Source organism: Stigmatopora argus, chromosome 6 (assembly GCF_051989625.1).
Source record: "Stigmatopora argus isolate UIUO_Sarg chromosome 6, RoL_Sarg_1.0, whole genome shotgun sequence".
In the NCBI taxonomy this organism is placed as follows: domain Eukaryota; kingdom Metazoa; phylum Chordata; class Actinopteri; order Syngnathiformes; family Syngnathidae; genus Stigmatopora; species Stigmatopora argus.
This window is the reverse complement of record NC_135392.1, coordinates 21519963-21541518: the sequence shown is the minus strand read 5'-3', so window position 1 is coordinate 21541518 and position 21556 is coordinate 21519963. Positions and strand designations below refer to the sequence as shown.

Genomic DNA, 21556 nt, shown 5'->3' with positions numbered 1-21556 from the left:
TTGCGTCAAAAATAGTGGTTGTCTTGGAACTGGTCTTGGGTGGTTCTGGTTAGTCCATTTACCCTGAAATTTTGTCTCATATGAGGGTAGACATATATTGACCATTTTATATAAAATAATCTTCCAGGGTGGTCGTGAAGTAAAGTTATGCCACAATCAATGTACCTAATATGGGCACTTTTATGACAACGAGTGCTTGTATTGGAACTGGTCCTGAGCGGTTCTGGTTGGTCCATTTACTCGGGAATTGTGTCTCATTTGTGGGTAGATGTATAATTCACAATTTTGTGTAAAATTGGTCTTCCAGGGAGGTTCTGGGGGGATGTTAGGCAAGAATAAGTGCCCAAATTGGGGTAAATTGCTTCAAAAATAGTGGTTGTCTTGGAACTTGTCTTGGGTGGTTCTGGTTGGTCCATTTACCCTGAAATTTTGTCTCATATGAGGGTAGACGTATATTGACCATTTTGTATAAAATAATCTTCCAGGGTGGTTGTGAAGTAAAGTTATGCCACAATCAATGTGCCTAATATGGGCACTTTTATGACAACGAGTGCTTGTGTTGGAACTGGTCCTGAGTGGTTCTGGTTAGTCCATTTACCCTGAAATTGTGTCACATATGAGGGGAGATGTATATTGACCATTTTCTATAAAATAATCTTCCAGGGAGGTTTTGGGTGGATGTTAGGCAAGAATAAGTGCCCAAATTGGGGTAAATTGCGTCAAAAAAAGTGGTGGTCTTGGAACTTGTCTTGGGTGGTTCTGGTTGGTCCATTTACCCTGAAATTGTGTCTCATATGAGGGGAGATGTATATTGACCATAATGTATAAAATAATCTTCCAGGGTGGTTGTGAAGTAAAGTTATGCCACAATCAATGTGCCTAATATGGGCACTTTTATGACAACGAGTGCTTGTGTTGGAACTGGTCCTGAGTGGTTCTGGTTTGTCCATTTAACCTGAAATTGTGTCTCATATGAGGGGAGATGTATATTGACCATTTTCTATAAAATAGTCTTCCAGGGAGGTTCTGGGTGGATGTTAGGCAAGAATAAGTGCCCAAATTGGGGTAAATTGCGTCAAAAATAGTGGTTGTCTTGGAACTGGTCTTGGGTGGTTCTGGTTGGTCCATTTACCCTGAAATTGTCTCATATGAGGGTAGACATATATTGACCATTTTGTATAAAATAATCTTCCAGGGTGGTCGTGAAGTAAAGTTATGCCACAATCAATGTACCTAATATGGGCACTTTTATGACAACGAGTGCTTGTATTGGAACTGGTCCTGAGCGGTTCTGGTTGGTCCATTTACCCGGGAATTGTGTCTCATTTGTGGGTAGATGTAGAATTCACAATTTTGTGTAAAATTGGTCTACCAGGGAGGTTCTGGGGGGATGTTAGGCCAGAAATAGTGCCCAAATTGGGGTAAATTGCGTCAAAAATAGTGGTTGCATTGTAACTGGTCCTGGGTGGTTCTGGTTGGTCCATTTACCCTGAAATTTTGTCTCATATGAGGGTAGACGTATATTGACCATTTTGTATAAAATAATCTTCCAAGGATGTTGTGAAGTAAAGTTATGCCACAATCAATGTAGCTAAAATGGGCACTTTTATGACAACGAGTGCTTGTATTGGAACTGGTCCTGGGTGGTTCTGGTTGGTCCATTTACCCAGGAATTGTGTCTTATTTGTGGGTAGATGTATTATTGACAAATTTGTGTAAAATTAGTCTTCCAGGGAGGTTCTGGAGGGATGTTAGGCCAGAAATAGTGCCCAAATTGGGGTAAATTTCGTTAAAAATAGTGGTTGCATTGGAACTGGTCTTGGGTGGTTCTGGTTGGTCCATTTACCCTGAAATTTTGTCTCATATGAGGGTAGATGTATATTGACCATTTTCTATAAAATAATCTTCCAGGGATGCTGTGACGTAAAGTTATGCCACAATCAATGTGCCTAATATGGGCGCTTTTATGACAACGAGTGCTTGTGTTGGAACTGGTCCTGAGTGGTTCTGGTTGGTCCATTTACCCTGAAATTGTGTCTCATATGAGGGGAGATGTATATTGACCATTTTCTATAAAATAGTCTTCCAGGGAGGTTCTGGGTGGATGTTAGACAAGAATAAGTGCCCAAATTGGGGTAAATTGCGTCAAAAATAGTGGTTGTCTTGGAACTGCTCTTGGGTGGTTCTGGTTGGTCCATTTACCCTGAAATTTTGTCTCATATGAGGGTAGACGTATATTGACCATTTTTTATAAAATAATCTTCCAGGGTGGTCGTGAAGTAAAGTTATGCCACAATCAATGTACCTAATATTGGCACTTTTATGACAACGAGTGCTTATATTGGAACTGGTCCTGAGCGGTTCTGGTTGGTCCATTTACCCGGGAATTGTGTCTCATTTGTGGGTAGATGTATAATTCACAATTTTGTGTCAAATTGGTCTTCCAGGGAGGTTCTGGGGGGATGTTAGGCCAGAAATAGTTCCCAAATTGGGGTAAATTGCGTCAAAAATAGTGGTTGCATTGTAACTGGTCCAGGGTGGTTCTGTTTGGTCCATTTACCCTGAAATTTTGTCTCATATGAGGGTAAACGTATATTGACCATTTTGTATAAAATAATCTTCCAGGGTGGTTGTGAAGTAAAGTTATGCCACAATCAATGTGCCTAATATGGGCACTTTTATGACAACGAGTGCTTGTGTTGGAACTGGTCCTGAGTGGTTCTGGTTGGTCCATTTACCCTGAAATTGGGTCTCATATGAGGGGAGATGTATATTGACCATTTTCTATAAAATAATCTTCCAGGGAGGTTCTGGGTAAGTGTTAGGCAAGAATAAGTGCCCAAATTGGGGTAAATTGCTTCAAAAATAGTGGTTGTCTTGGAACTTGTCTTGGGTGGTTCTGGTTGGTCCATTTACCCTGAAATTTTGTCTCATATGAGGGTAGACATATATTGACCATTTTGTATAAAATAATCTTCCAGGGTGGTCGTGAAGTAAAGTTATGCCACAATCAATGTACCTAATATGGGCACTTTTATGACAACGAGTGCTTGTATTGGAACTGGTCCTGAGCGGTTCTGGTTGGTCCATTTACCCGGGAATTGTGTCTCATTTGTGGGTAGATGTATAATTCACAATTTTGTGTAAAATTGGTCTTCCAGGGAGGTTCTGGGGGGATGTTAGGCCAGAAATAGTGCCCAAATTGGGGTAAATTGCGTCAAAAATAGTGGTTGCATTGTAACTGGTCCTGGGTGGTTCTGGTAGGTCCATTTACCCTGAAATTTTGTCTCATATGAGGGTAGACGTATATTGACCATTTTGTATAAAATAATCTTCCAAGGATGTTGTGAAGTAAAGTTATGCCACAATCAATGTAGCTAAAATGGGCACTTTTATGACAACGAGTGCTTGTATTGGAACTGGTCCTGGGTGGTTCTGGTTGGTCCATTTACCCAGGAATTGTGTCTTATTTGTGGGTAGATGTATTATTGACAAATTTGTGTAAAATTAGTCTTCCAGGGAGGTTCTGGAGGGATGTTAGGCCAGAAATAGTGCCCAAATTGGGGTAAATTTCGTTAAAAATAGTGGTTGCATTGGAACTGGTCTTGGGTGGTTCTGGTTGGTCCATTTACCCTGAAATTTTGTCTCATATGAGGGTAGATGTATATTGACCATTTTCTATAAAATAATCTTCCAGGGATGCTGTGAAGTAAAGTTATGCCACAATCAATGTGCCTAATATGGGCACTTTTATGACAACGAGTGCTTGTGTTGGAACTGGTCCTGAGTGGTTCTAGTTGGTCCATTTACCCTGAAATTGTCTCTCATATGAGGGGAGATGTATATTGACCATTTTCTATAAAATAATCTTCCAGGGAGGTTCTGGGTGGATGTTAGGCAAGAATAAGTGCCCAAATTGGGGTAAATTGCGTCAAAAATAGTGGTGGTCTTGGAACTTGTCTTGGGTGATTCTGGTTGGTCCATTTACCCTGAAATTTTGTCTCATATGAGGGGAGATGTATATTGACCATTCTGTATAAAATGATCTTCCAGGGTGGTTGTCAAGTAAAGTTATGCCACAATCAATGTGCCTAATATGGGCACTTTTATGAAAACGAGTGCTTGTGTTGGAACAGGTCCTGAGCGGTTCTGGTTGGTCCATTTACCCTGAAATTGTGTCTCATATGAGGGGAGATGTATATTGACCATTTGGTATAAATTTAGTCTTCCAGGGAGGTTCTGGGGGGATGTTAGGCAAGAAAGAGTGCCCAAATTGGGGTAAATTGCGTCAAAAATAGTGGTTGTCTTGGAACTGGTCTTGGGTGGTTCTGGTTGGTCCATTTACCCTGAAATTTTGTCACATATGAGGGTAGATGTATATTGACCATAATGTATAAAATAATCTTCCAGGGTGGTTGTCAAGTAAAGTTATGCCACAATCAATGTGCCTAATATGGGCACTTTTATGAAAACGAGTGCTTGTGTTGGAACAGGTCCTGAGCGGTTCTGGTTGGTCCATTTACCCTGAAATTGTGTCTCATTTGTGGGTAGATGTATAATTCACAATTTTGTGAAAAATTGGTCTTCCAGGGAGGTTCTGGGGGGATGTTAGGCCAGAAATAGTGCCCAAATTGGGGTAAATTGCGTCAAAAATAGTGGTTGCATTGTAACTGGTCCTGGGTGGTTCTGGTTGGTCCATTTACCCTGAAATTTTGTCTCATATGAGGGTAGACGTATATTGACCATTTTGTATAAAATAATCTTCCAGGGTGGTTGTGAAGTAAAGTTATGCCACAATCAATGTGCCTAATATGGGCACTTTTATGACAACGAGTGCTTGTGTTGGAACTGGTCCTGAGTGGTTCTGGTTGGTCCATTTACCCTGAAATTGTGTCTCATTTGTGGGTAGATGTATAATTCACAATTTTGTGTAAAATTGGTCTTCCAGGGAGGTTCTGGGGGGATGTTAGGCCAGAAATAGTGCCCAAATTGGGGTAAATTGCGTCAAAAATAGTGGTTGCATTGTAACTGGTCCTGGGTGGTTCTAGTAGGTCCATTTACCCTGAAATTTTGTCTCATATGAGGGTAGACGTATATTGACCATTTTGTATAAAATAATCTTCCAGGGTGGTTGTGAAGTAAAGTTATGCCACAATCAATGTGCCTAATATGGGCACTTTTATGACAACGAGTGCTTGTGTTGGAACTGGTCCTGAGTGGTTCTGGTTGGTCCATTTACCCTGAAATTGTGTCTCATATGAGGGGAGATGTATATTGACCATTTTCTATAAAATAATCTTCCAGGGAGGTTCTGGGTAAGTTTTAGGCAAGAATAAGTGCCCAAATTGGGGTAAATTGCGTCAAAAATAGTGGTTGCATTGTAACTGGTCCTGGGTGGTTCTGGTTGGTCCATTTACCCTGAAATTTTGTCTCATATGAGGGTAGACGTATATTGACCATTTTGTATAAAATAATCTTCCAGGGTGGTTGTGAAGTAAAGTTATGCCACAATCAATGTACCTAATATGGGCACTTTTATGACAACGAGTGCTTGTATTGGAACTGGTCCTGAGCGGTTCTGGTTGGTCCATTTACCCGGGAATTGTGTCTCATTTGTGGGTAGATGTATAATTCACAATTTTGGGTAAAATTGGTCTTCCAGGGAGGTTCTGGGGGGATGTTAGGCCAGAAATAGTGCCCAAATTGGGGTAAATTGCGTCAAAAATAGTGGTTAAATTGTTACTGGTCCTGGGTCGTTCTGGTTGGTCCATTTACCCTGAAATTTTGTCTCATATGAGGGTAGACGTATATTGACCATTTTGTATAAAATAATCTTCCAAGGATGTTGTGAAGTAAAGTTATGCCACAATCAATGTACCTAATATGGGCACTTTTATGACGAGTGCTTGTATTGGAACTGGTCCTGGGTGGTTCTGGTTGGTCCATTTACCCAGGAATTGTGTCTTATTTGTGGTTAGATGTATTATTGAAAAATTTGTGTAAAATTAGTCTTCCAGGGAGGTTCTGGAGGGATGTTAGGCCAGAAATAGTGCCCAAATTGGGGTAAATTTCGTTAAAAATAGTGTTTGCATTGGAACTGGTCTTGGGTGGTTCTGGTTGGTCCATTTACCCTGAAATTTTGTCTCATATGAGGGAAGATGTATATTGACCATTTTGTATAATATAATCTTCCAGGGAGGTTCTGGGTGGATGTTAGGCAAGAATAAGTGCCCAAATTGGGGTAAATTGCGTCAAAAATAGTGGTTGTCTTGGAACTGGTCTTGGGTGGTTCTGGTTGGTCCATTTACCCTGAAATTTTGTCTCATATGAGGGTAGACGTTTATTGACAATTTTGTATAAAATAATCTTCCAGGGTGGTCGTGAAGTAAAGTTATGCCACAATCAATGTACCTAATATGGGCACTTTTATGACAACGAGTGCTTGTATTGGAACAGGTCCTGAGCGGTTCTGGTTGGTCCATTTACCCTGAAATTGTGTCTCGTATGAGGGGAGATGTATATTGACCATTTGGTATAAAATTAGTCTTCCAGGGAGGTTCTGGGGGGATGTTAGGCAAGAAATAGTGCCCAAATTGGGGTAAATTGCGTCAAAAATAGTGGTTGTCTTGGAACTTGTCTTGGGTGGTTCTGGTTGGTCCATTTACCCTGAAATTTTGTCACATATGAGTGTAGATGTATATTGACCATAATGTATAAAATAATCTTCCAGGGTGGTTGTGAAGTAAAGTTATGCCACAATCAATGTGCCTAATATGGGCACTTTTATGACAACGAGTGCTTGTGTTGGAACTGGTCCTGAGCGGTTCTGGTTGGTCCATTTATCCAGGAATTGTGTCTTATTTGTGGGTAGATGTATTATTGACAAATTTGTGTAAAATTAGTCTTCCAGGGAGGTTCTGGAGGGATGTTAGGCCAGAAATAGTGCGCAAATTGGGGTAAATTTCGTTAAAAATAGTGGTTGCATTGGAACTGGTCTTGGGTGGTTCTGGTTGGTCCATTTACCCTGAAATTTTGTCACATATGAGTGTAGATGTATATTGACCATAATGTATAAAATAATCTTCCAGGGTGGTCGTGAAGTAAAGTTATGCCACAATCAATGTACCTAATATGGGCACTTTTATGTCAACGAGTGATTGTATTGGAACTGGTCCTGAGCGGTTCTGGTTGGTCCATTTACCCTGGAATTGTGTCTCATTTGTGGGTAGATGTATAATTCACAATTTTGTGTAAAATTGGTCTTCCAGGGAGGTTCTGGGGGGATGTTAGGCCAGAAATAGTGCCCAAATTGGGGTAAATTGCGTCAAAAATAGTGGTTGCATTGTAACTGGTCCTGGGTGGTTCTGGTTGGTCCATTTACCCTGAAATTTTGTCTCATATGAGGGTAGACGTATATTGACCATTTTTTATAAAATAATCTTCCAAGGATGTTGTGAAGTAAAGTTATGCCACAATCAATGTACCTAATATGGGCACTTTTATGACAACGAGTGCTTGTATTGGAACTGGTCCTGGGTGGTTCTGGTTGGTCCATTTATCCAGGAATTGTGTCTTATTTGTGGGTAGATGTATTATTGACAAATTTGTGTAAAATTAGTCTTCCAGGGAGGTTCTGGAGGGATGTTAGGCCAGAAATAGTGCGCAAATTGGGGTAAATTTCGTTAAAAATAGTGGTTGCATTGGAACTGGTCTTGGGTGGTTCTGGTTGGTCCATTTACCCTGAAATTTTGTCACATATGAGTGTAGATGTATATTGACCATAATGTATAAAATAATCTTCCAGGGTGGTCGTGAAGTAAAGTTATGCCACAATCAATGTACCTAATATGGGCACTTTTATGACAACGAGTGATTGTATTGGAACTGGTCCTGAGCGGTTCTGGTTGGTCCATTTACCCTGGAATTGTGTCTCATATGAGGGGAGATGTATATTGACCATTTTCTATAAAATAATCTTCCAGGGAGGTTCTGGGTGGATGTTAGGCAAGAATAAGTGCCCAAATTGGGGTAAATTGCGTCAAAAATAGTGGTTGTCTTGGAACTTGTCTTGGGTGGTTCTGGTTGGTCCATTTACCCTGAAATTTTTTCTCCTATGAGGGTAGACATATATTGACCATTTTGTATAAAATAATCTTCCAGGGTGGTTGTGAAGTAAAGTTATGCCACAATCAATGTGCCTGATATTGGCACTTTTATGACAACGAGTGCTTGTATTGGAACAGGTCCTGAGCGGTTCTGGTTGGTCCATTTACCCTGAAATTGTCTCTCATATGAGGGGAGATGTATATTGACCATTTTCTATAAAATAATCTTCCAGGGAGGTTCTGGGTGGATGTTAGGCAAGAATAAGTGCCCAAATTGGGGTAAATTGCGTCAAAAATAGTGGTTGTGTTGGAACTTGTCTTGGGTGGTTCTGGTTGGTCCATTTACCCTGAAATTGTGTATTTACCCTGAAATTGGGTCTCATATGAGGGTAGACGTATATTGACCATTTTGTATAAAATAATCTTCCAGGGTGGTCGTGAAGTAAAGTTATGCCACAATCAATGTACCTAATATGGGCACTTTTATGACAACGAGTGCTTGTATTGGAACTGGTCCTGAGCGGTTCTGGTTGGTCCATTTACCCTGGAATTGTGTCTCATTTGTGGGTAGATGTATAATTCACAATTTTGTGTAAAATTGGTCTTCCAGGGAGGTTCTGGGGGGAAGTTAGGCCAGAAATAGTGCCCAAATTGGGGTAAATTGCGTCAAAAATAGTGGTTGCATTGTAACTGGTCCTGGGTGGTTCTGGTTGGTCCATTTACCCTGAAATTTTGTCACATATTAGTGTAGATGTATATTGACCATAATGTATAAAATAATCTTCCAGGGTGGTTGTGAAGTAAAGTTATGCCACAATCAATGTGCCTAATATGGGCACTTTTATGACAACGAGTGCTTGTGTTGGAACTGGTCCTGAGCGGTTCTGGTTGGTCCATTTACCCTGAAATTGTGTCTCATATGAGGGGAGATGTATATTGACCATTTTCTATAAAATAATCTTCCAGGGAGTTTCTGGGTAAGTGTTAGGCAAGAATAAGTGCCCAAATTGGGGTAAATTGCTTCAAAAATAGTGGTTGTCTTGGAACTTGTCTTGGGTGGTTCTGGTTGGTCCATTTACCCTGAAATTTTGTCTCATATGAGGGTAGACATATATTGACCATTTTGTATAAAATAATCTTCCAGGGTGGTCGTGAAGTAAAGTTATGCCACAATCAATGTACCTAATATGGGCACTTTTATGACAACGAGTGCTTGTATTGGAACTGGTCCTGAGCGGTTCTGGTTGGTCCATTTACCCGGGAATTGTGTCTCATTTGTGGGTAGATGTATAATTCACAATTTTGTGTAAAATTGGTCTTCCAGGGAGGTTCTGGGGGGATGTTAGGCCAGAAATAGTGCCCAAATTGGGGTAAATTGCGTCAAAAATAGTGGTTGCATTGTAACTGGTCCTGGGTGGTTCTGGTTGGTCCATTTACCCGGGAATTGTGTCTCATTTGTGGGTATATGTATAATTCACAATTTTGTGTAAAATTGGTCTTCCAGGGAGGTTCTGGGGGGATGTTAGGCCAGAAATAGTGCCCAAATTGGGGTAAATTGCGTCAAAAATAGTGGTTGCATTGTAACTGGTCCTGGGTGGTTCTGGTTGGTCCATTTACCCTGAAATTTTGTCTCATATGAGGGTAGACGTATATTGACCATTTTGTATAAAATAATCTTCCAAGGATGTTGTGAAGTAAAGTTATGCCACAATCAATGTAGCTAATATGGGCACTTTTATGACAACGAGTGCTTGTATTGGAACTGGTCCTGGGTGGTTCTGGTTGGTCCATTTACCCAGGAATTGTGTCTTATTTGTGGGTAGATGTATTATTGACAAATTTGTGTAAAATTAGTCTTCCAGGGAGGTTCTGGAGGGATGTTAGGCCAGAAATAGTGCCCAAATTGGGGTAAATTTCGTTAAAAATGGTGGTTGCATTGGAACTGGTCTTGGGTGGTTCTGGTTGGTCCATTTACCCTGAAATTTTGTCTGATATGAGGGTAGATGTATATTGACCATTTTCTATAAAATAATCTTCCAGGGATGCTGTGAGGTAAAGGTATGCTACAATCAATGTGCCTAATATGGGCACTTTTATGACAACGAGTGTCACTTGCGCGGGAAACCGTGAGCCAAATAATATTGCTCATTTTTGGGCAAAAGCTAACAGACCTCAGTACGTCCAGCTCATCTTTGAGTGACCTGGACTCCTCGGCCAGGCCGGTCAACTCGTCGTTGCGGTGCTGGACTTCCACCAGCTGCTTCTCCAGCTCTTCGCAGTGGATCCTGTAGTCGTCCTTTGCGGCCTCCAGCCTGACAAAATTACCTTCAGGGTCAGTTCACAATTGGAGCACATTTTTGCTCAAAGAAATCAAAGCGTTTATTTATCAGATTTTCCACTACATAGTATGTGTATTAAAACAAATGTTCCCACAGTTACAAAAAACAGTCACGAGAAAAGAAAAAAAAAGAAAAAAAAAACAAACAAAAATCTAATTTCAACTCATTTTTATAGTTTTACTTTTGAGTACATTTGTTTATGGGGACAGCGGGACAAGAGAAAAATTGTATGCAATTAGGTGATACGCCAGACTTATTTGGTATTTTAAAACGACTTAAAAAACGAATAACAATTATTGTTCTTAACTGAGTTTTAATGTAAATGAGTTCAGATACTGCATGTTTTGTAAAATGTCCCATTTCTTCAGTGATCCCCAAGGTCTTCATGCTTGGCTTTGGGCTCCGCCTAGTGGCACAAGTTGGTAAGCGGTCACCTACCTGAAGTTCTCCTCCTGGAGCACTTCTAGCTGTTGCTGTAGCTGGCTGTGCTTCCTGCCCGACGGCGTGTTGGGGTCGTCAAACGTCTCCAACTGATTGGCTCGGTCGGTGAGGACGTCGTTCTCGGCGAGCAGGCTGTTATGTTCCTCTTGGAGAACAGCCACCTGATCAAGAAGTTCCAAGAAGAAAAACACAGGTAGTAACCTTGGAGAACGAGACTCTTAAAAGACTGGCGGTGGTGAACAGAGTGCAAGTTAATCCATGCACAAACACTCAGTTGGCAGTTAGTCAGCCCACATTTGCCTGGGTAGTACAGAAAACCACTGAATTAAAATTACTCAAATCACACAGCGTGTCCATGTAGCAACCTTAATGGAGCCCCGTTAGCCGAGTTAGCGTCAACATCCAAACAGCACGGGGGATTAGTTTCGCTCATGTGGGGCTTACCTGACGGTCCGGCGGGACGGCAAAGGGAACGACAACCGAATCTGTCGAGAGTCATTGGTCAGTCAGTGCCCGCTGCTGAGCGGAATGACCGCAAAGTGGCTGGGCAGACTATATAAGCTCACAATCCTTCTGCCACAGCAGCTCCAGACAAAGGTAATATTTTGTTTACACTGGCCCGCGGACGAGTGTGCATGTGCTCTCGCTGTGTTTGTGTGCGGGAGGGTCCTTTAAAAGAAGTGGAGTCACCTGCTGGTCAAGCTCCTGGCAGCGTTGCGCGAGCGCTTCTTTCTCCGACGTGACTTCTTCCAGAGCTTTTCGGAGCTGAACACATGCGGCAGGGACAAACGGAGTATGAATGAGTGCATGCTCATTTGTGCTTTAACTCATTGGCGTTGTAATTGAGAGACTTCAGTGACATTTGAACTTCAAAGGCTCTGGCAGCGAAGGAGTTAATCGTACTGACCTGCTGTTCGAGGTTTCCAGATAGCTCTGCTCCTAAGGGGGCCACGGTCTCTCTGTGTAAGAGCTGTTTAAAAAAAAAAGTTAAACATTTCACCCATATACGAGAATGCCATTTTCTTCAATGAACAATATATTAGGAGCGCCTTGATTAATCGACAATTAGAGGACAAAAACAAAAAATATTTTTCGATTAATCATTTCCAGACATTGTTGACCAAAACAACTACGGTAAATTCCGAGTTTAGGGATTTATGTGTGGAATATTTTATATTCCAATTTTATCAGTGCAAAGTTTTAGTCGCAATTGTATTTAAAACTATTTTTTTTTACTACAAAACATAAGAGTTTATTCGATGTAGCACGAACCTCCTGAATGGCCGCCATGACGACATGCTGCACCGATTCCTCCAACGTCATGATGATTTGGATGTACTCTGTTAAAAGGGATTCACATTCAGTTGTTTTTTGTTCCTTTTACTTTCGTGGCCGTGGAATGAAGTAGCGAATTTGTTGGAAAAAAAAATCTGACTTCAATATTTAGCCTTTGACAAAAATACCATATTACATCAATTGGCTTAGCCCTATACCTTGCTTACGCTCACATCTGACAGCGCAGCCCAGTACGAGCTGCAGTAGCCTGCCCAGCTCCGCCGGGTTCGAGTCCTCGGCGGCCAAGGCCACGTCAGGCAGAGGGAAGTCAGAAAGTCCCTGGACCAAGACCTAGTCCAAAGTGCATCAAGTTACGACTACCACAAAATGGTTAACTTTTTTGGCCCCGGTGATATGATCACATAAGCGCATACCAGACTTGATCTGAGCTTTTTTAGCCACAATACACACTGTTTTCTTTCTTGTGCCTTTTGCTAACAACACAACGCGCCTCATTGGCCGCATGAATCCGAACGAAATGAGGAGGCGCTTACCTCGCTGTAATACTCCAACACCATTTGGAGTATCTTCTTTAGGTTGTTCAGCTGTGACACACACAAAATCAGATACTATATTTATCCATTCAGTGCCATTGACGCTGACAAATAACACATTTTGTTTCTATATTTTTGCTAATTGGTAGGTTAATAGGTGTGTTTTTAATATTTGGTTATAAAAAGGTAGATTGGACATCTTAGCGTAGCAAGAATAGGAGAAACCGTTTACCTTCAGCCTCCAGTTGTCATCCACGTCGGTTTTGATACGAGAAAGCCAAGCGTCAGTGAACCATGAAGGGTCTCTGCGCGACACACACTTAATGAATGGCTTAGAAGAATTTTGATGAATTAAATTCAACTTTAGAACAAAAACTGTTTGTCAGTAGTAGCTAGTAATAGTAGATAGTAAAAAAAATTAGCAAAAAGAGGCTAGGTTCTTCATTGCACTTAAGTAGCAAATGTACAATACAAATATCAAAATCTCATGTCCCAAGACCGCAGGGGGTGCTTGTGCGCGTGCGTATGTGTCCTCTCACATTTGATGCAAAGCCTGTGATAAGGCAGCTCCACTGGTCAAGTCCTCTACTGTTGTGCATGGAGCAGACGTGTTGAAGGTCTGTAGCTGGGGGAAAAATGACAACAAAATGTTACCTCAAATGACCCTTTAATTAAATTCTTACATGGATTTAACAGGTTAGCTTACTTATAGGGCTGCTGTTGCCAAAACAAACTGTTAGGAGTGAGTTGGGTGTAGTCGCTCGACGGCCAGTTAAACGGATTAGGGCTCTAAATGCAAACTTGTGAAGAGTGGCTTAACAAAGATGTCTGATTGAACTTCAGACGCCTGAAAAGTGTAGTACTTTATGGGCCCTACGAAAAACACTCCTAATTGAATGAATAAGACAGACAGTTCAAAAGTTTTTAAAGGCCACAAAACATTTCTGCTTGACATTGAAATTCCTTACAAAAGGATGAAATGCAATGCGCTGTCTGTCTTCAAGGTTTCAAGGATGAAACCGGACGGAACAAAGATGACAAAAAGAAGAAAGAGTTAGAAAGGACCGCAGCGCATGTCATAGGTAAAGTGTTTCTTTAAAATATGGCTGAAGGCTCCCACACAAACTATTTCTGCATTTTTTTTAGACTTTATAGAAAAATATTAAAAACCTTTTTTCACTTCATTTAATATTTTTTTGAAAGGTTAGAGAATTATTCATTAATCCCATTTTTTTTTTAAAAAAGAACACTTTTCGAGAACAAAATATTAGGATGTATACTTGAAGAACTTGTATAATTTGGGGAGAAAACAACAAATACTTTTTTGCATTTTTCTAAACTAAAATTCATTTTGTATATTTTCTTTTTTGGTGGACCTGTTCTATTTCATATTTTTTCTAAACATGTCCAATGTGAAAATATATATTTTTTAAAATAATTTTAAAACATTTACATTTTGTTAAAAAAAATCTAAATAAAAATCCTAATCAAATCAACACTTTTTTTTCCATTGTACAATAGTTTTCCTTGATTCATTAAACAAATGTTAACTTACAATTATAGAAAAAAAAGATCAAATTTCATTAAAAAAATATTGCTTCCCATTTTATCTGGTAAATTTGCTTTCATTCTACCATCCAAAAAGTTTCTTTTGTGTCGCAGGTCGAATTGAAAAGAGCCACTTCCCCAAAACGCTTCGCTGGGATTCGCGCATCAGCGGCGCCTTCACCGGCGGAGGCGTGGCCTACCGGGTGTCGGACGGTGCCCTCCGCGTCAACCAGAGCGGACTCTACCACGTCTACTCACGGGTGGAGTTCATCTTCAAGCACTGCTCGCCCACGTCCTCCTTCGTCCACACCGTGTTCCTCCGCTCGCCGTCGGGTGACGACAGCGCCCTGCTGGAGGCCCACCGGGTGGGCTTCTGCTCTCAGCGCCACGAGCGGGGGCCCCCGCACGCCTGGACCACTGACAGCTACCTGGCGTCGGCCCTGAACCTGCGGCAGAACCAAAGTGTGCTGGTGAACGTGTCGCACCCGGAATATCTCAGTCACTCCAGCCACGCCAACTTTTTCGGGCTGTACAAGATCTGACGGACACAACGCCAGGGAACGCCATCGCGGTCGTCAAGGAAACCGTTAACACTAATGTCGTGTGTAGCATTCTATTTATTCTACCTGGTCGGCCTGGAGACAGCTTTGTGTTAACCACTTCTCACCATGTCGCCACTATTTTCATTACTACATAAATAAAGAGCCCAAAATCAAATGTGAACTCTTTTCGTGTTTCTCTATAGCAGGGGTAGGGAACCTATGGCTCGGGAGCCACATGTGGCTCTTTTGATGGGTGCATCTGGCTCTTTGCTAACCTGTGAGCTAAAATATGGAAATCGCTGGTGACAGAACTGAGATATTACGTTTAGAACTGCTTTAATCTTCTTTTTTTTTGCTTTAATCTTTATTTTTTTGCAGTAGACTCTTCTAGAATGCACCCTCTCATTGATTTGCAACAGCATAAGAATCTTTTTTAAAAAAATCAGTTTTTTCCACTTTAAAAGTGGTGAAATTACAAAAAAGGCACTCGTTTACATGTATGTATTTTGACTTTTAAATTTGTAGTATGGCTCACAAGGAATAACATTTGAAAATATGAATTGTTTGTGGCTCTCTTCGTCAAAAAGGTTCCCGACCTCTGCTCTATGGGGACCTTTTTTCGACAAAAAAAACTTCCTTGAATTGGCTTAAAATTAACAATAGGGGCCTAAGAATTTGTAGAATCCTCAAGTGATCCTCAAATTGTTTTTTGATACTACAAAATTACATCAAATTGTGAGACACATTAAAGGTACTATAAACTCAATGTAAAAATGAATAAATTGCTGGATTGGGTAAAAGTGAAGCCTGTTTACAACTATAACCAATTTGAATAAATGAAAAAGGGGTGCAAGTAATAAGGCTTTAAAAATGTTGCCCTATTAGTAGTACTAAGGTTCAGTAAGGCATGACCGTGCCAAGTGTCAATCACACTTTCATTAATTTAATAACCAATCCAACTTCCATTTCCTGTTAGCCCTACCCTAGCATAGAATTAACGCAAAAAGTCCAAAGATGATCATGTAGATGACAAAAGTTTGTAAATGCACATTCACAGTATTTTGGGGTCGGATGGTCTTCACGTTTGGTTTTGCTTTGCACGCATGCTGAAAGAAGGTCGGAATACAAGTGGTCTCTTTTGGTGCACCTCTAAAAATTTGCACCACAATTTCCTTCCTGTATAAGGACGTTTTGGGGGTCTCAAGTGAGTATCAAGAAACTTTGCACCCTTTCGACGATCCCTATAATATCAATATCACTTGAGAAAATTAATAAATAAATGGAATAAGAAACTCGTTCATTTTTCATACCGCTCATCCTAGTAAAAATAAAAAGCGTTTGATAAATCTTGCTTATAAACCCAACAAAACATGACATCAATTCTTTATTTAAATGATTTTTTTAAATGACTTGATCAGGCCAAATTTTCGATCACGTGATTAGCTGTGGAACATCCCAAGAAGTGAGATGGATAATTTTGTAACATTTTAAACACGTCTGTCAATTCCAATGACACGTATGTATGTCAATTCCAATGACCACCAGTTAAAGTTGATTTATATTTATTATATATATATAATATATACATATGTATACATATTTAAACATGTACAGTGGTGCCTCGTCATACGACCGCTCGTCATACAAAATTCTCGTCTTACGGCGGAAATTTCGATCGAATAATTCGCCCGTCATGCGATCAAAATTTCGTGATGCGACCAAGCCAGGTCTTTTTTGCATATCTTTCGTGTATAACAATATTTACGAGCACGGAACAATTAATTCAGACGAGTTTCTCGTACGACCAGGAAACGCACAACGCGGATGTGCGGGCAAAAAGAGGGCTTTCTGGGTAATGAAGTATACTCGTGTACACAACACCCAGAGGCAATGGCAACCTTTCTCAGAATAAAACTTCATTACCCACAATCAATACGTGGGTAAGCTCAACTATTGTATTTCCTGTTATTCTTTCTAAGGAAAGAAGCTCCCGCGATCGTTCTTTAAAGACTATTTCTCGTTGGCAAGTGGTCGTGCGTTGTCCTATTGTGAGGACATTTGTGTGCATCATTTTGGGAATATTTTGAAGGCAATACAACAGCAAACAGTCAATCGATAGCGAACGTGAGGGTGGAGGCGTGGCAAACCACCAACCCGGTAAACGAAGGTAACAAAAGATTACAACAAAATTAGAATTCAGTTTTGTGTAAAGTTACATTAAACGTATGTTTGAGTGTCTGTATATATTAATCCAAGTTAATTTGAATGTGTTTGTTCCGTTTACGAGTGCGTTGTCGTGGAAAAAAAACGACCCCCCCCCAAACGTCTCTGTCTCCCGTCGGCGAAATCTGCCCAATTTTAGTTAGATTAAACACATTTTATTACTATTAAACCACTGGTTATGTGTTACTTTGTTAATAGATGGCGAATTAGAAGAAATAAAACATTTTTTCCAATAGATCGGCATCGACTTGGTGAAAAGATGCTGGATAGGCAGTGACCGGCTGGACAAAGCCTGGATCGACATCGACTTGGTGAAAAGATGCTGGATAGGCAGTGACCGGCTGGACAAAGCCTGGATCGACATCGACTTGGTGAAAAGATGCTGGATAGGCAGTGACCGGCTGGACAAAGCCTGGATCGACATCGACTTGGTGAAAAGATGCTGGATAGGCAGTGACCGGCTGGACAAAGCCTGGATCGGCATCGACTTGGTGAAAAGATGCTGGATAGGCAGTGACCGGCTGGACAAAGCCTGGATCGACATCGACTTGGTGAAAAGATGCTGGATAGGCAGTGACCGGCTGGACAAAGCCTGGATCGACATCGACTTGGTGAAAAGATGCTGGATAGGCAGTGACCGGCTGGACAAAGCCTGGATCGGCATCGACTTGATGAGCAGTGACCGCATAGTCAGCCGGACTTGTGACTGGAGCAGACGCTGGATAGGGAGTCACCGGATGGGCGTAAACTGGATAGACACTGACTTGAGGAGGAGACGCTGGATAGCCAGCAACCGGAGGAGCAAAGACCGGATAGGCAGCGACCGAAGTGGCAGCGGGGCGCTGGCTCGTGCACCCTGAGAAGAAAACAAACAACAATTACTACCCACAACAATAACATTGCACGACTTGATTGTTCATTTTTCCACCCTTAAAATGTTGTCAGAAAACGACATCTTCCTTTGGAAGTTGAAAAAAATAAATAAATGTAGGTTATCCCGTGATTGAGCGTGGGTATTAACTCACTATCTGCCATTGACAGCACTAGACGTCCAATCAGTTGGCAGTGAATAATTGGCATAAATCCATCAGGTTTCTCACAAATACTCTTCTTTTCTTATGTACCAACTATGATCTCAAATCATGTGACTTTTATATTAAGCTCCTAAATGGATTTTAAGAATTAAAAGAAAGAAAGAAAGAAACTTACGTGCCGCATGACAACACTTCTTTTTCTTTGTTTTACCCTGGAAAATAAAAACAAAACATAATCAAGACCAGGCTGGAGTGTGAATATGTTGACTATAGAAATGATATGATAAATAATATTGAAAATTCCATGAAAAACATCAGCTATGACAAGTTGTTGCTCAGTTTCTCAACTTACGTAGTTGTCACGGGTCGACCAGTTGGGATACATAATGGCGTGCTCGTCGTTCAAGCGCTGCGCCTCCTCGAAATATTTCTGTTTGTCACCTTGCGAAAGCGTTTTCCACTGTGGACAAAACCACACGAGCGTCAACACACACAAAAAGTTCACAAGCAGCAACAACCACACCGCATGGCCAGTTAAACTCACCATCTGACCCAAGAGTTTGTTAATGCTGGCGCTGTCTTTTTTCTCATAAAGCATTTTCAAAATGGGCCGGTTCTCCTTTGCATAAAGCATGAAGGCATTCAAGGGCTTCTTGATATAATCCGGTGAGCCTCGCACCGATGTCCTCTTTTTCCTAATAAATAAATAAAAACACAAAAATAAGTCAGTTGGGCTGAGTGTTGCCAAAGTGCAAATTTTTGGTGAACGGTTGAGACATCTTACAAGGTTGATGAGGACTTTTGTGGAGGATCAGCACCATAGGTGGAATCTGGGGGTGGTTGGTTTACCTGCCCTTGGCTACACAAAACCAACTGACATTAGGCCATGTTATAAAGCATGTGTATGTGTGTGTGTGTGTGTGAGAATGGTACTTACGTGCTGACTTCAACAATATTTTTAAGACCAATCCAGAATCCAGCATCAGTGTTCTGCTGAAAAAAGAAGAAAAAAAAGCAGTTAATATCATCTAACTACTTGACATTGTTGTAAAAGCTGTTGTTTAAATGCTGTTATTTGAGCCTATTACTTGCAACATGCATGTTTTTTTCCCATGCAATTTAACACTTGTGCCCAAACACTCCCATTTCTTGACACTTGTGGTAATTTTGTAAAAGTAAGAGCATCTAGCAGAGAAAACCATTGGTGCATTTTCAGTTAAAGCTTGGCAGAGCATGATGCCTGAACAAAAATATTTTTACCATCTAACTACTTGACATTGTTGTAAAAGCTGTTGTTTAAATGCTGTTATTTGAGCCTATTACTTGCAACATGCATGTTTTTTTCCCATGCAATTTAACACTTGTGCCCAAACACTCCCATTTCTTGACAATTGTGGTAATTTTGTAAAAGTAAGAGCATCTAGCAGAGAAAACCATTGGTGCATTTTCAGTTAAAGCTTGGCAGAGCATGATGCCTGAACAAAAATATTTTTACCTGAAAAGTTTTACGGACATCTGAAATTATTGTCAAAAGTAAAAAGTTAAGCATATTTATTAGGAAAAGATCTAAATCTAAACTACAATATTAAACTGGGATGATAATAATTTTGGTCTCCTACCTGTTGCATGGCAGGAAAAGTTGGGAATTCCCCAAGTGCATCTGGAGAAGAAGTCAAATTCCAGTCGATCAGCTCAAAGGTGGAGCTCAACCAAAGCTGGTTAATAGTTTCGAAGGACTCCATTTGATTTAATATAAGTTTTTCTTTCTTGCTGCTTGCAGAGACCCGAATGCTTCGCAGGCAAAGATGGACTGATGATGGATGACTGCCGTTGATCGAAGGCCGCTGTGACGTCACGGGTGAAAAACCCCGCCCAACTAGAACGGCGCGTTCAACCTTTCACTTCGCGAATCAACTCATCGCATTAAAATTCGATTTGAGTTTTGGACACTAAGGAAAAATAACGTTGAACAAAATCGTTACATCGAATTATATTAATTGTCACATTTACATGAACACCCCGTTGAATTTTATCAACGGATTAATTAAAAGAAAAGTGGGAAAAATAAAAAGTGTAATATACTTTACCGTCTTAAGATGGCGCCCACCCTAAGATGGCGCCCACCCCCCATCACTCGTAGCTTTGCTAGTTTTCCGCCAGGTTATCTTTGTTTATGTCGACAAAACACAACAAATAGCAAGTTTACACCATTTGAAAGTATTCACAAACATGCTAAACCCAAGCAATAAGGACAAAACGTTTTATTACGTCTGTGGTTGATTTTAGGAGTAGCCTGTCGATGATTCCAATGTAACGGTTTGCACGTTAGCCAGAAAGATGGCAGGTGATAGAAAAAAAACAGGCCCCAATTTTGGATGACGTCATTTCTTAATATTTTGAGCCCCATAGAAACTATTATATTTTTATTTTATTTCAGGACATCGTACATCAAATTAAATACGAACTAGTTTTATGCAGACTTTTTTTTAATATGAAAAATTAATCAAGAAATGACCTGCATTAAAATTTGCACTTTTTTTTAGTTCACATTGTACACAAAAGGGGGGAAAGGGGGTGGGCAAAATAATAATTCCTTTTATAATACACAGAAAAACGATACAAATTAATAATTTCATAGAATATAATTTGACAGAGTAATTGGAAAATAAAATTAAATAAAAAATAATAATAAATTTAAAAAGCATATGCAGCCATCAAGTGAAAAAAAACTACCTTTGTGCTTAGGTACAATTAATTTGTTTATTTACGGAGTCAGGAGTTAAACCAATAACACTATTTTATGCCAAAAAATGAATCTTTATAAAAGACTTATGACCTAGGCACACTTACCCGATTCTCCGCTGCATGTGGTCAGTTATTAGAAATGTACACACCCAGAATATAGATATGTAACTTAATCAGCATGACACCAGAAAATTCATAAAAACTAAATTTAATTCCATCATAATTTTGCTTCAAAACATTTCTTTTAATACAACCATTAAATACAGATATATTTGGACAGCTTTATTTTACCATATAATACAAGAAAATTGTCAAATGTCTAATCAAAATTAAGCAAATCTGCATATTAACACATCGTGACAGAATAAGCCTGCCTAATGTTGATAAAGCACTTAGCAAAGCCCCGAACATCAACGCCCCCAATTAAAAACTATGCCATTGTAGGACCCAGGCTATAATTCTAAGACATTTGGATTTTGGAAAAAAAGCTGGTGTTTAAGTGCAACTCCATGGTTAATAAGATGAGACAGTCACCATTTTGTGCCCCCTGATTGTCCGTCAGTGATGAGTCGGTGGCCGGTACAAAATCTACCAAATTTCACATGACATTCACAAACGTAATGCAAGCTTGGCCATCACCGTCCTCTATCTTGTAAGTAGTTAAAGGTTGTCAGGCTTCTGTTCCGTCCTGTTCCTGATGATCTGGTGTCGAGAGAAACTCTAGTCAGCTGAGCGGCCTGGATCCCCATC

The 21556-nt window shown here is 40.4% G+C and overlaps 3 protein-coding genes across 3 annotated transcripts; 1 reads left to right on the top strand and 2 right to left on the bottom strand.

Moving 5' to 3' along the window:
- Window positions 1-10174: 10174 nt before the first annotated feature.
- LOC144075292 (protein Hook homolog 1-like) lies at window positions 10175-13313 on the bottom strand. The gene is made up of 10 exons (XM_077602169.1): window positions 13254-13313; window positions 12947-13045; window positions 12715-12765; window positions 12379-12511; window positions 12158-12225; window positions 11793-11855; window positions 11576-11650; window positions 10883-11046; window positions 10273-10417; window positions 10175-10183 (listed from the first exon to the last, which is right to left on the bottom strand). Exons 1-10 carry the CDS (start codon window positions 13311-13313, stop codon window positions 10175-10177), a joined length of 867 nt encoding a protein of 288 aa, XP_077458295.1.
- An 84-nt stretch (window positions 13314-13397) lies between these two features.
- LOC144075291 (tumor necrosis factor ligand superfamily member 6-like) lies at window positions 13398-14979 on the top strand. Its single transcript, XM_077602168.1, has 3 exons — window positions 13398-13410; window positions 13719-13796; window positions 14377-14979. The coding sequence occupies exons 1-3, from the start codon at window positions 13398-13400 to the stop codon at window positions 14802-14804; spliced, it is 519 nt and encodes a 172-aa protein (XP_077458294.1). The 3' UTR covers window positions 14805-14979.
- Window positions 14980-16235: 1256 nt separating this feature from the next.
- Window positions 16236-19803, bottom strand: LOC144075290 (transcription factor 7-like). Its single transcript, XM_077602167.1, has 8 exons — window positions 19681-19803; window positions 18999-19054; window positions 18846-18920; window positions 18606-18756; window positions 18414-18521; window positions 18237-18273; window positions 17666-17883; window positions 16236-16247 (listed from the first exon to the last, which is right to left on the bottom strand). The coding sequence occupies exons 1-8, from the start codon at window positions 19801-19803 to the stop codon at window positions 16236-16238; spliced, it is 780 nt and encodes a 259-aa protein (XP_077458293.1).
- Between the last annotated feature and the right edge of the window lie 1753 nt (window positions 19804-21556).